Source organism: Hippichthys cyanospilos, chromosome 5 (genome assembly GCF_059441005.1).
Source record: "Hippichthys cyanospilos isolate Australia breed blue-spotted pipefish chromosome 5, RoL_Hcya_1.0, whole genome shotgun sequence".
Lineage (NCBI taxonomy): Eukaryota > Metazoa > Chordata > Actinopteri > Syngnathiformes > Syngnathidae > Hippichthys > Hippichthys cyanospilos.
The window spans coordinates 18135475-18150362 of NC_142373.1; the positions used below are offsets into that span (position 1 = coordinate 18135475).

Below are 14888 nucleotides of genomic sequence, written 5' to 3' on the forward strand. Positions count from 1 at the left end.
CATACATATGGAAAAGAACCAAAGCAATGTCTCAGAGCGGGGGTTATGAATAAGAAAGGTCGCAAAAGGGCTCGGGCTGTGACTCGCAATCGGACTCGGCGCTTTTTCCCCTTGTTGCACTCGGGGAACCAAAATGAGCACTGGTATTTTTACTTTGGCCGCTTGCTGCGATATGTATTCACTGTCAAATAAAATCAGCACTCTGACCGCTCGACAGCGAGTGCTCCCAACACGGCGGCAAATGCATCTCCAACCACTCAGCGCTCTCTGCTTCACTGAGAAATGACAAAAGTCTTAAGATGACACCCATCCATCCTATTTTTTTCCCCCATACCGCTTATTATGGTCTCAAGTCATGGTGGACGCTGGACTTTATCCCAGCTGACTTTATTATTCGAAAAAAAAGTTCAAAAGTATGGGTGCATCTGATGAAGAGTACTTTAAAGATTAGATTTTTTTTTTGACACCATTGGAGTAAGACTGACCTGTCAGCCTCATAAGCTGCGTTTTATGCACAGATATGAATTTTTTACATAGGCCATATTATTACAATAATGACTGTAACGGGACGAGCTAGAGGGCGGAAGTCAGTTAGTTGACTGTTAGCAGCCAGTGCCTGTTGCAGCTAACAGCAACTTGTGTTAGCTGAGCTTGTTACGGCATACTTTTCTATAAAAGAAGTGAGTGGACTGAACCAACGTTCGAGTCCATCCTTGTTCACACGCAGGATTATTACTAAAGTGGAGATGTTATGTCTCCAGCTGATTCAATTAAGAGCGGCAAGGTATACAGCCGTGTGCACTGGTTAGAGCGCGTGGAAAGGTATTCCATTAGACTCTATAATTAATTTTGGTCTTTTGCCATATACAAACAATCATAAACTGGGTGAAACACGGATGGTGCGCAACTTCAGGTATTTATGGCAACCTTACAAAGGTGTGGCATTCACAGACTGCTCACAATGTGGAAAATCTGAAATACACTTAACCTTCAACAGATACTATAACTTAGGGATATGAACACAAGAACACATGAAAGATTTACAAAAGATGAGATTTTGTTTTTCTCTAGTTTTACATTGCCGCCAAACTGTTGGTGCGCACTATACACTGGAACATAGAAAAAACAGAATTTTACCCCAAAATTCATGGTGAAGAAGTGCATCTTATATTTGGGGAATTAGGGTATTTAAAAACCGGTCTCAGAGAAAACCTTTTTGTGGGAAAATGTCACCTATGAAAAACAGACATGAGTCAACATGGCGTGTTGACTTTTCAGTGTAGGCATGCATGACACCAATGGGAGACCATGGGGCTTTTGTTGCATTTGTACTGCTCTGGATATTCACTTTGATAAGAAGACACACTATTTATGTCGGTCATATTCTCAACCCACGTGACTTTTTCAAAGAAGACACTGACAAATGCCTGTGTGCATGGGCGCAGTGTTTTTTTTTTCTGGCCTATATATTGCATTGTTTTTCATTGTTTTGTGCAACCATGTCAAAAATACTTTTTTCTCAACAAAGAACTACTTGTAATAAGTCCAAAAATGCAAATATATGAGAATAGCAAACACGGGAAGCATGTGTAAGGCTGCGTCCAACATTTATAGTTCAGCACTTTCAGCATATTTCCCCAAAATCTAATCAGCTGGTGGAGATTTCTTGGTTATATCATTGGAATCATTGATATGTAAATTAAAGACGTTGTTGTCTGTAAAACCTCAGATCATGCACTTCCATGTTATGTGCTGAGTGCAGGCATGTGCAACCACACCACAAGGAAAACAAGAAATGACCACAGCACTTTTCTTGTGTTGTTGTCCAGCAAAATGTGCATTTCAAACGCAAGCAATGTGTTCTGCAGAGTTCTATACAAAGTGACACTGTTGACCACCGTTTACATTATATTACAGTGGCAAAGTTTTCTTTTCTTAATCTGTAAAGCAAAAGGAAAAAAAACCCCACAATTTTTACTGGATCAACATCATAAACACATTTTTAGGGTAACAAACATCACCATGCTGAGCCATAGAAACATATGTTTGAAATGCACCTCACATGCCTGGATATAAAGAGGATCCCACGAAAGCTCAGGTAGCATGCACACTTCACGTGTAAATGTCAGAGCAACCACCAGATTAGAGGTGCCAACTTCTGTTTTTACCACGAGATGAGTAGCATGCTGAAAGGGATTAAACAGGCAGTTCTGATATCATAACGATTTTCAGCATGTTTAAGAATAACCGATATGATCTGATCACAAGATGAAGCTCTGTGTCAATTTAAATCACTTTATGCATTTACTTGTATATTGTTTCCAGAGCCTCCACAAAAAACATTAATATACTGTTTTAAAGTATCTTTACCATTGTTTAACAATATTTCCCATGCTCAAAACTGAAGAAAAAAAAAAAAGGGAAAACATCAATGACCTCTAGAAGGCACTCAAGATCTGGCCAGACACAAAATGAAAATGGAGTCAGGTAAAAGAAAAACAACTCAAGACAAAACCAGAGAGGATTTTACCAGAATTGAACTGCAGTATTGTAATTAAAGCACTTGACAGCATGAATGCTACAGATGCAAAACTGACGCTACAGCAAACAGTCCCGCAACTCAATAAAATGAACAGTCAAACTGCTACAAAATCAAACATACTTGTACATACAATTTGTGGAACCGATTGACTACTTTCAGCTCTCATTTCACCTGTTGGAAAGCCATCAGTGCGCAGTGAGGACACTGATGGCTTTCCAACAGGTGAAATGACACTGTGAGGACGAGTGCATAGAGTCCGGCCACCTGTTGTATACCCCAGCTGCCCGTAGAGACCACACCCTTGGGTGCCCTGTGGAGCATTGGCACATGAGTACGTTTACAATCCATCACATGTCTTCAAATGGAATTCACCTGTTGTCCTTAAGCTGAGTGTGAACATATCAAGTGCACGCAACCAAGACGAAAGGAAGCGGGGGCAGCTTCGGTGTCCGCTGAATTTTTTTTTTTTTTTTTTTTTAAGCCGTCACTACAAATACAGCTGTCTTTCCAACTATTTCTATATTGTCATTTAGTATCAAGACAGCTGCTTCCGATGCCTCGTGCCAACTTTTACTGGTATATATTTGTGATTTTGCTATGCATTTTTCAATGGTGAACAAAGACCACTTTTCTAAGCAGTCTGGTTTGGCATACACCCGGGTTCACAAAACGTGTGTCACACTTGACCAAATGAACCACGAGAGCGAAGCAATCAAAAGTTCTGAGTGTACATTCATATCTACAGTAAGCTTTTTCATCTACATAAGATGGGTGCATTTTTCCTCTGATTTGATTCCTTTCCATGCCGTAAACATTTCCCATCATTACTGGTTAACGGCAAGCACAAGAATGTCAAGAGGTATTTTTGTAGTACGGCGTGGAGAAAGAAAAAGAGCGAAAAAGGGAACAAGAACAGTATGCAGCAAAATTGCCTCATCGTTAAGGTTAATAATTATCTGGATAATTTACAAGCCCACACCACACCAGCAAATACCCAAGTGCACTTTACAAAAACATCTTGAGTAAATAATATGTATTTTAGAAAGTAACATGAAGAAACACTGCCAATACCTGACAATATACTACCGATTTTTTTCCTTATAAAGCACACCTAAAAGCCTTCGATTTTCTTAAAAGGCCAACAGTGCGCATTATAATCCGTTGCGCCTTATACCATCCATGAGTTTTCATTTTTGGGGGACGAAAAATAAAATAACTTGTTGACCATGTAAAATCTACAATTTTTACCTCAGCATTTTGTTATGCTACAAAGGCTCCAATTTTGAAGAAATTTATATGCAACGAGGCAAATGTAAAAATGGGATTTTTATCAGAAAAAAATCCAAACACTGTTTTTAAATCAACAAAACAATGTATTTTAAGGTTTTTGGTGTCAATTTTAGTTCAAAATTTAAGTTTAATTGAATCATAGAACTCTTAATTCGTTTTGGCATTGATTTAAACTTTCTTTTAATATAATCAAGAGGTATCTCCCCATTCTTTTAATTTCCATAAATCATTTCTATTCATATTTTCTGATTTTCTATTACTAAAGTTTGTGCATCTCCATCGTGTCAATCCATAACGCAACCCCAGCCACTACTATAGCTTCTATTCTATGAACCTTATAATGGGATGCGCCCTATGTATGAAAACGGTTTTAAAATGGGCTATTCATTGAAGGTGCGCCTTATAGTGCAGAAAATACAGTAAAATATGGTACACCAAAGTTGCATTCAGAAAGTCATCAGTTTCATCTGCTTATTAAATCACCATTTCGTCTTGGATCGGCTCTAGTCGCGCTTCATTTCTCACCACAATGGAAACATGTTGGATGATGTTGCGTACACTAAACCAAAACCACTGTTGAATAGTTAGGAGGTGTGTTCTCAATTTTCGATGAGTTCAAAGTAAGTTTATCTGTAAAGTCTGTGTATGTTTTAGGTTTGTCCTAAGATTTCACCTGGATCTCAATATCCCCCCCCCCCTTCTCCAAAAGAATCCTTAAAGAGCAGTAACGGAGAGATGTATTTAACACAGAGTTCTGCCAAACTAAATCACAATTAATCATCAGATTTTAACGCCAAGTTTATGATCGCGCCCTGCGACTTGCATTTATTAAGCTTTTCCCATCAGTTAAAATCTGTGCGGACCTGCTGGACTCTAAAGCAAATCAGCAGTCTCCACTGATCTGGGATCAGTCTATTTGTTCCATATCAAAGTTTGATTACTGTGTTAACACCTGAGAAATTGAATCATGGCAACAAACAGCAGTTCGATTAAAACAAGCCGAAAGGGTACGACAAGTAATTTACTATCTCCAGAGACTCAAAGACTCTTTTACTGTCTTGAATCAACGATTCCACTCATTATTGAACCAGAGTTAAACATCCACTGCAGGTGAACTTATCCCAGTAAAGCATGGACAAACATTCTGGTTTCTCCTGCAAATGCTGCGAATTCATAAAAAGGCATGTTTAACCCATTTTTGGGTCATTTCTTCCACATCATTCTGACGGTATTTGAGCCAATGGATAGAGCACTCCTGGTAGTGTGATAACTAAGTGGTTGTGCCGTGTTGAACCATGTTGGGCGGAATTTCAGCTCCCCGGTATCTTCTTTCCATGCTTTCCCTTTGATGTGAAATACCTTTTTATTAAGATCAAAAGATTTGACAAAATACTGCACCGGGGTATAAAAAAAAAAAAAAAAAAAAGGTGAGACAAGCCCTTAGCAAATTTCAATTTTGGCATTCGTTTCACCAGCGCAGCAGGTTGGAGTCAAATGAGAACACAGCTGGGAGAGACACGGGTGTGGATGCATCGGCATTAGTAAACGGAGATCTAGGAGTCCTATCAGTCTTGGAGCTGCACGATTCGCAAATCCCCCACATCTAAGCTGTATGTGCTCCAGCGCGCTACAACGAGTCCGCTTAGAGGCAAAAGAAACACTACGGGGCTTTTGTGGATAAATGATCATTGTACAAATGAAGCGGTGACAATTAATAAAGACCAACGTGAAAGATTTTTTTTAAGCCTGTTGTGGACCTCTTGAGCTTCAGATGAGAGGAGACGCTAAGTCAGGAACTGGTGGTCAGCCTGACCCAGAGCTTCGTCTACACCCAGGACCAAATGGGGACTTCTAATGGATTCGGATCTGATCAACTAATAGATGACCTGACGTGGTGCAATGCAGATGTTTACGCCTTCTTTTAGAATTTTCTGTTAAACAGCAAATTGGCCTTGTAATTTATCAAAGTTGCTGTGCATCTTAATTATTGTTTATTTGTGCACCATTTCACCCAATTGTGAAGCAGGATGAATTAAACAAATGTGTTGAATGTTCGTACATCATGCTCACATCAAAAAAATTATGCATAATAATGTCAGACACAAACTATTCATGTCCCTCTTGTACTCTCTGGCAAACATTTAATAGCTACAAATCATTTAATTAAATAAACAAGGGATGGATTCACACCATGACAAGCCTCATGGACAGTGCCTTGCTAGTACACTTGTAGGACAAACTGCCACAATTAGAAACAAACAAACTAACATTTTGTACAGTTATAAATAAGGGAAGATTAATTAATATCCTGCTGAAATCTAATTGCAGTCCTCTAATTACATTTTCAGCATATGGTTTGGGAAAAAAATCTGGAGGGGGAAAAATATGCTTGATAAATCAAATTTCTCTCCCTCAAGTTTAAAAGGCGGGGTTACAATTTAAACCTGTGCGTGTAAAATTGAATTAAATGTTTGAAAATAATATGAGAGATATATAAAAGTAATTGAGTCCAATTAAATCAAATAAAAGATTATTCAAGTTCACTCTGGTTGACACAAATGATGAAATCCATTGAATTATAAAATCAACAGTTAACAAAATGCAACAATTGTGGACATTATTCTGCTTTTATAATGACAAAAATGCAGCGTAAAATAAAAAATAGAGTCAAGTTTGACTGCCGACAATTTTTACAGTCTCTGTACTCAATTATTTTTTAACATTTCAAATGCAACAAAAACAACAACCAAACACATTTGAGGCAAATACAACATCTGAACCACAACTTTGAAGAAAGAAAGGGCCATAATCCTTAACAGAAAACAACTATCAAAACACATTTGAACAGAAAAAATATGTATTAGCTATTTTTATCTTCTAAAGACAGATTTAAATGTAATCCAATTATTCAAATAAGTAGAATTAAGCCATTGCCCCCTAAATCACCAAACCCAAAAAACAACAAAGCTCACAAGGCCTGGGGATAATGCACACACTCGTAAAAAAGCTACTTAGGTGTAAAACTACTCTAACCAAATTAAGTTTTCATACAACTATTAGAATGGAAAAAATATATATAACATAAGCAACAGGAAACAGGTATGTAATTATTAATCAAATTATCCTTATGGGTGTTTTGTTTTATTTAGTCGCTATTGTATTCCATTAATATGGGACAATGTATTTTATTAATTCATGTAGACGTACAATAGAGACGAATACAACAATAGAATGAAGTTACGAGAGCGTTTGCATAAACTTACGTCTTCATCTAATTATTATGGCCAAAGCAACGTCTTATTGGCGACTTTTTGCGGAAATCATTTCAAAATTAACGATTTGAACTCGTCGTTGCATTTCGCTAGTCAGAAAATGAAGTCACGGCGTGGAGGAAAAGACGAAGGCTGCAGCTCATGCCATTTCGCTCATACATGTTGCACCTCCCCTGAAATGGCGAGCGGGGGGAGAGTATGTACATTCACACACACGTGTGGGCCGGAGCTTTCCACCCACCAGCACACACACACACACGCTGTCTTTTTTTTTCCTTGCAGCTAGCACATATGTATGCACTTTCTTTTTTGCCCCATGTGATCCCGCCCCACGCAAGAAAAAAAGGCAATCGTGGCAGCCATTATGAAGCTCCGCAGCCATGATGGCCTACGTGCACGTTGGCTGTGTGGGGAGTGGCGCACCCATTGTGCGCCATATTGGCGAGCTCCTCGAAAGTGCCTTTGCACACCAAATGGCGTCTAAACGTCCAACTTTCAAACGTTTACGCCGATGATTTAATTACGTAGGGTGCCCCCCCCCCCCCCCCCACAAACATACACACACACACACACACACACACACACACAAACGCGTGGGTTGTGAGTGCAGGAAAGCGTGCACGGAATAAGAGTGGGGGTTGAGGCGCTGGAAGCCCATAGTGTGGGGTCACGTGTTCCTCCAACAAGGGGGTTGAATATTTACCTTTTTGTCACGCAATATGACTTCTCCCAACACACGAAGGGGAGCTTGCGCAATCTTAAGGCCCGGTGGAAGCGTCTAGAATGCGCAAACTGCGAAAAAGTGCAGTTATGGTGCGCAATTGACAAAATGGCGTGGCGGTGCAGGCAAAAAAAAAAAAAAAAAACGCACACACAAAGCGTCAACGTTGCGTGGGCGTTGCCGTTCGTTTTCCACGTACATTTAAGTGAAGAAAAGGCTCTTGGGTATGCTACTCGTTGTGCATTGCGGTGATGCAAGTATGGTATGGCTTGTGTGTGTGCGTGTGTGTGTGTGTGTGTGTGTGTGTGTGGGGGGGGGGGGGGGGGGGGTCTTAGTGTTGTCATGACCCAATTCAGGTGAAATGACAATTAGGCAAGACTTTTGTTTTATGTGCGGGGGTCATTTTGTCTTAAAATTTATTCCTTCAACAGCAAAATGTGTGCAAGTGTGCTGGGGGTTGCAATACGTGTTTAGCAACGTACATAGCTTCAAGGGTTTGTAGGCAGCGAGTCATGGGACACACACACACGTTTTAATCATACATATATGGAATTTCCAGAGGCAGTTCTCCCCTAAGGGGGTCCAATCTATTTATTCATAGAAGAAATACTTTTGCAAATTCTTACCACCTAACACCCACTTTTTCACAGTATTTGCCATTTTTAAGCACATAGCAAAATCAAAAGCAAATCCTAAAAGTGCAAAATATTTATTGAATACAGCATTTTCTGTGACATATGAATTGGCTGAAATACAATGAATACTCTAGACAATTATTTCTGAGGCGTTTTACGGACCTTTTAAACTTCTCATTGAGAACCACTGAACACTAGATGCATATGTGCGTGTGTCACCAAAAACGGCCTTTCTAAGCTCTTTGGGAACAGTAGCACTGAAGTGGACCTCTTTAACTTTTCATTGAGAAGCAAGTGTGTGTCTGTCACTGAAAAGGGCCTACCTAAGCTTCTTGGGAACAGAGTAGTCCACCTCGATCACCTTGCCGTGCAATTCCGCCTTCCCTGTTGAGCAGAGACGTTGCAACGTTAAAAAGCAAAATGCAAAGAGCATTGAAAGTTTGTATGAAGCTCGTGCAAAGCACTATGAGAATCCTTTAAAGAGCACAAAGCACGAAACGTTCATTCTGGATAGTGTGTGAGAGTTGGGGGGTGGGGGGTAGCCATGCTTCGCACTCCCACCTCGCACCCCCACGAACCGAACCTGACTCAACAGGGGGCTCGCTTCTTAAGGTAAAGGTGAACGAACACGAGGGTGTGGGTGCTCGGCAGAATCCTTCATTTGTGGAGGCGGTTCCGAGCGGCCCGGCGCGGCAGCCCCGGAATTATCGTCTCACCGCGTCCCCCTCCACCACCCACCGCCTCCTCTTTTCCAGCTACCTGTTTATGGGCCCTTTCCTCCGGACCCCCGCGACCTACCGCCAAGACACCTCGTAAAAACACGGCCAGACGTCCGAAGAACACGGACGTGATAAGTTTTCCGCGCGGGCGTCGCTCGGCTTCCTTCAATAAAATCACGAGAAAAAATAAGTGAAAAATAATTGCCCGAAGCATCATGAGCACCCCGTGCGCACACATTCCAGCGGGGGTGATCACAAAAAAATCGGCGCTTTCTATAACGGAATCTGGACGCATTTCATGCGCCTTGTGGCGCTTTCGTTGCTCGTGACATTAAAGCGCCTCTTAAAGAGGATGGGGGAAAAAGTGTCCGGTAATCGATCATCGATTCAATCAGTCCTGGCGCGCGCATCGACAAACGCGGGACACATTTGCACACGCGCGCATACATGATGAAAAAAAAAACAAGAACACACACAAATTCTTTGCGCGTACTTCTGTAACTGACTCATGGGGTTATTTTTAAAACGTGTCATCTCATCAAGCATCACTTCTCACTCACCCGAGAGACTCTCGATCGCCTTCACGGCCGCGTTCTGGTCGGGGAAGTCCACAAAGGCATAGCCGGATTTGACGAGGACCTGCTCGGCCGCGGGGAGCTTCCTTTCCCCGAAGAGCTGCTGCAAGTCCTCCACAGTGACCGAAGGACTTAGATTCCCAACATATAGTTTGTTCATGATCTGACAGGAGCAAGGGTGGTGAGAATTGGGGGGCGGGGGTCACAGAAATAAATCCCAAAGATCCGTAAGCGAAGCTGCAAAAAGAAATAGAAAATAATAATAAAAAAAAGAAAATAAAAAAGGTGGTGCGGAAGAGGGGGAAAGGCAGTAGTTAAACCCCCCTCGGAAAAGACTAAGCTATAAGCAAAGCAAGCCCCCCCTTGCAGCAACTCTGGCCCTGGCCAAACTCTTTTTCACGGGGACTCTGGGAGTTACGACAGACTCTGAAGCCAACAAGCACCGCCTCTAAAATAAAAGCGCCCCTCAAAAAAAAAGAAAAAAGAAAAAGTATGCTTGGTGCGTACGAGGGGTTCCCTGCTGGTTCGGAACCGCGTGGAAAACACCAGAAGGTGGCATGCTGAATTGGACTGCCCGAATTTAGGCTCCTCGCCAAAATGCGCTCGTTTTCATTATTGTGCCAGAAAAATGATCATTTTATCAATCGTAACAATGCGTTATTTTAAAATACATATTTCCAATAAATACACTTTAAGAAATGTTAATGCATTAATACTATAGCTGCAAATCAATGTGAAATATTTTTTAAATAGGCCAACATTTTTTTTCCATTTTTTTAAACCTATTTTTCATATTTTCATGTTTTTACTGTAAAATATTACACTTATCATATTAATTGCAATTCGCTAGTTGAAATGCGGAGGATTAATGAAATCGAATTCATGAGAGAGCATTTCATTATTAGTATGATGCTGCATGAAAATGCATGCAAATAGGCTAGGCTCAGTAGCCTATTTGCATACAATAGCATTTGCACTATATATTCTCGAACATTACATATACATTTCGTAACGTTTCGCTGCTGAAGCTTCAGGTTTTTTTTCGAATCAGCGAGAAGCAAAAACATACCACAACATTGAAAAATATCGACAAATACATCAATTTTAAATAATTGTCATTCATCATACTAGTCAGTGTTGGTGTTAACGTATAAATACACGTAGAACCATTTTAATAGTAAGCCTTGTGTTTTGTTAACTCAATTGTGTCCAATCGCCATGCTAGTCAACAATACGTTTGTGGTAAAAAATAATAATCTACAGGCGCATACCACCCCACCTCCCAAATAAAAAAAAGAGTGAGCCATTGTGTGTTTATCAATCGTCAAATCCATACACATTTTCAAGTGCTTTTGAAAATAAATCGTCAATCACCTTTGCGCGTTAAATAATTTGCATATGCATGAAACAATTATTCAAAACTGTTATGGAACGAAACTGGGAATTTTCCTCTTAGAGTCATTCCTTTGTCAACAAACCTGCAGTATTTACTCTTGATTATTCTTATGTTTACAATCGAATCTCCTTCTGCGGTGACCTGTGACTGGCATTGTGTGTCAACTCGTGAAACCACGTGATCCGCCTTGATTGAAAGCCTGGCAGCGCATGAGGAGCTCCTCGGTGGGGGCGTGCATGTTCACAAGGTGGAGCCTATCTAGAAAGGGGGGAGGGGAAGGGGGACACGCAAGAGGGAAGGGCTGTGACTGAGAAAGTAGTGAGCACTTTCTGTACCACACGCTGAAAGAGGGGGTGGGTCGCACGCCACGCCCACTCCGGGGTCCTCTTCACGTGACTTTTCAGCTCATCTCTACCCCACCCCCTGTGGAACAGTGCTGCCATCCTACAGCTGCAGATTGACTGTGGGGGAAGAAAAAAAAAGCCCCCCCCCCTCCACACATACACACACACAGAGGCCCAACTCAATGAAATGCACTAACGTTGATTCAAAATGGTTGCAGATATTCTATGTGATAAATTCAAGCCACTGCAGGGTTGTTTACATCCTAGACTATGTCCAAGTAGGTCAGCGGGTTAGTCTTCTAAGGCGCCGTCGGCAGTGGTGACGCCATCTTTTTTTTTTCAAGAGAAAAAAAAAGGCGTAAAAGACATCCATATTGTAACCCCCTCCTACATCCTGTATTTTCATGCAGACACAATTTTATTTGGGTTTGAATTATAAGGGACCCACACAATTTCCTTTTATCAGATCAAAACAGTGTTATAGTTTAACATCCATTAAAAAAAAGTATCCATATTTTTGTCAGATGATTGCATGTGACTGAATGTTTTTTTTTTTTTGTTAAACTCAAAACACATTCTAGGAACATAGCAAAATACACTTTCATGGAAATGTTTGCCGTACAAATATTTATCAGATTTTAGTAGTTTGTGATTAATTTTATGCATTGAAATGTGAAAACTATTTACGTTGTCTCACAAATGGCCTGCCTTTGATAATGCATTAATGCAATTGCAGGGTTATGGTAGTCTCTTTGTAATGTAACAAATTTAGTTAAAAAATGTACATTTACAATAATTGTGCCATTTCTTCAGAATTACACATGGTACTAAATGTACAGGCATGTTCAGTTTATTCCTTATACCATCTGTCTGCGTAAATACATGATGCTACGCCCTGCGAAGGCTTACCCATGGCAAAAACTGATTTTTTTTCTTTAAATTTTTGCTGCTGCAATTTATATGCCGGCGTGTCTTATATTCTGAAAAAAAGGGTACATGGTTATGATTGGGGTGTCCGATTAACAGAATTGCGGTTAATTATAGTTATGGTTATAATTTTTTTTCTTTTAATCACACCAATCTAATTTTTAATCACTGTGTTATTCTATATGATGATTGGATCACTATCTATGCATCAGGCTTCATGTGTTCGAGTTGTTGGGGGTTGGAAAACAAAGGTCAACCACACACTGAAGTAGAAACTGATTGCCTGTCTTTGTGTTTGAAATAATCTGTTGTGGGTGAGAGGGCAAGATGAGGGAAAGGAAGAGCATGTGAAAATTGTAACACAAACAAACGAACAAAAAAAATTCCCAATAGAACCTTTAATGAAGGTAGAATCTTCATTCTTTGTGAAACATGAATTTGTTTACCACAGAAGGCGCTCCAGTTTAGCCTACCACATAAATGTAAAGCACCCAGCTGTGAATGCAACCACAGCTAACAATAGCAAAGATGCTAATGTAGTGAGCCATTACAAAGCTCTTTGCCCCACGTTTGAGCAAGTCCGAACGGTGTCTTATTTCAACGTCATTATCTAATTGCCTAGTCTCAAATACAGAAGCTAAATGGTCGCAACTGCATCTGTTAAAAAAAAACAGACTGAAGCCACATTTTGTTGTATCCTGTATATCTTTTGATGTCGTAATAACATCATGTGTATAAATTAAAAAAAAAAAAAACAGGTTGAAGGATTTTGAGAATATTTTAGGTAAGAGTAAAATTAGATTAATTAGATCAATTAATTACAAATCTTAATTCATCTCAGAGAATTTTGTTTGGAATCCCCTGACAGGACGAGTTCTAATGATATTTAAATGAATCAGCAATTATATTGATCCCTAGTAGAGTTTATTTTTGCCTTTGGAAGTTGTGGACATTCCAAAATACCTGTAGATATAAATAAAAAGGGCAATTTGAGAAATGAACAGGATTTTAGACGTTTTAAAAATACGATAAAGAATAACATTTTATTATAAACCACATTTAAATTTGATGTTGCATTTTGTAACTTCAGCTTGTCACTTTGTCCTTCTATTCGGCTCATTTATCTTCATTACCGCTTTAAGGGAGCGATCAAAAGCAACATTTAACACAAGTACTTGTTATGCTCCTTTCGAAGATCTCAAGGATCCATAAACATGGGTTTCACTTCACACTGTTGTGTTGGGGAAGACGGAAGAGGTGCGTTTCAGTGGAGGGAGATTAGAAAAATTAGCAATTAGAACATTTCCATTCGTTTCATGAAATTTAAGAAAAAATGCTATTTGGGATGTATAAGTGAGTAAGAAGGAAATTACTTTATTTATTTTAGTTACTTTTTACTTTTCAAAAATATATTTACAGCTCCCGTCGCTTTTCACTATGAATTGGGACCAAGCCGGCGTGCATAGCAAAAATCTAAATATAATTGCCACTATTTCCTTTTTTTTTAAGTTAATACCATGATTTTACCGAAGAATAGATTTTCCTTCTTACGGTTTCCTGAGTTAAAATGATTTTGAAACCACTGCTGTACCTGTATACAGTTAAGATGCAGGATGTAATAGTCACCACTAGAGAGTGCTGACTCCATTTTAGCTGTTTACAAATATGGGTGGTCTGACTATGGTTACACGTTTGAATTGACTTATTGAATAGTTAAAGGGATCAGATTTTCGCTCACCTCCAGATGGACACGTGGTGTAGAAGCGAAGTAATTTCTTGAGTGTTAGCCATGTCTGACCCCCGGCATCACACTCTCAGTCACATTTGCACCGCTGCAGATAGCATGCACAAGCTGGATTCAACGGCTTAATCAATCATTAGCCAGTACCATTCCTCATAATTATAAAAGTGCTATTCGTTTATCTTCTTTCTCGAATTAGAAGCATTGTTTTGGAAGCAACCGTTCTAAAAATAGATTAATATGAGTCGAGGTGTGTCACTGTATAATGGGGAATACTAGATTTAAACGGAATTACATTTTAGGGATACGTTTGGCTTGAAGTGATGGAACTGTCTCTAAATGTTTTAGGACACGTCAAAAAAAGATCAAAAACATTCCGCCCGAACAGGGACTTGAACCCTGGACCCTCAGATTAAAAGTCTGATGCTCTACCGACTGAGCTATCCGGGCTTCGTGAGAGTGAATGTTCCTGTATCTTCATATATTGTAACATCCCAGGCCTATCGCCACCTGCTGGTAGTTTTCCATCAGGACATCGATTACGATTACGATCAAGAAGTGATCAAAAGCATTTTCAGAACAACAGCAAAAGTTAAACAAAGCGATCGATATTTTATAAAATGTTGTGACTTTAATCCTGCCTGTTATTGTGATTTTAAAACAGTTGTAAAAAAAACAAAACATAAACCGGTTAATGGATCTCATTTGAAGTAACGAGGTGACCAT

The 14888-nt window shown here is 39.8% G+C and overlaps 1 protein-coding gene and 1 non-coding gene across 3 annotated transcripts in view; both read right to left on the bottom strand.

Annotated features, from left to right (window-relative positions):
* Positions 1 to 10089, bottom strand: part of igf2bp2a (insulin-like growth factor 2 mRNA binding protein 2a) — a 51502-nt gene extending 41413 nt beyond the window's left edge. For both annotated transcript variants that reach the window (XM_088415318.1, XM_088415317.1), the window contains exons 1-2: positions 9740 to 10089; positions 8784 to 8844 (exon numbers count right to left, since the gene is read on the bottom strand). In XM_088415318.1, coding sequence (XP_088271444.1) covers positions 8784 to 8844; positions 9740 to 9914 — 236 coding nt within the window. In that variant the 5' untranslated portion in view covers positions 9915 to 10089. The remainder of the gene's footprint in view (positions 1 to 8783; positions 8845 to 9739) is intronic.
* A 4450-nt stretch (positions 10090 to 14539) lies between these two features.
* trnak-uuu (transfer RNA lysine (anticodon UUU)) lies at positions 14540 to 14612 on the bottom strand. The gene has a single exon. It is a non-coding gene; the product is annotated as a tRNA-Lys (tRNA).
* Positions 14613 to 14888: the final 276 nt, after the last annotated feature.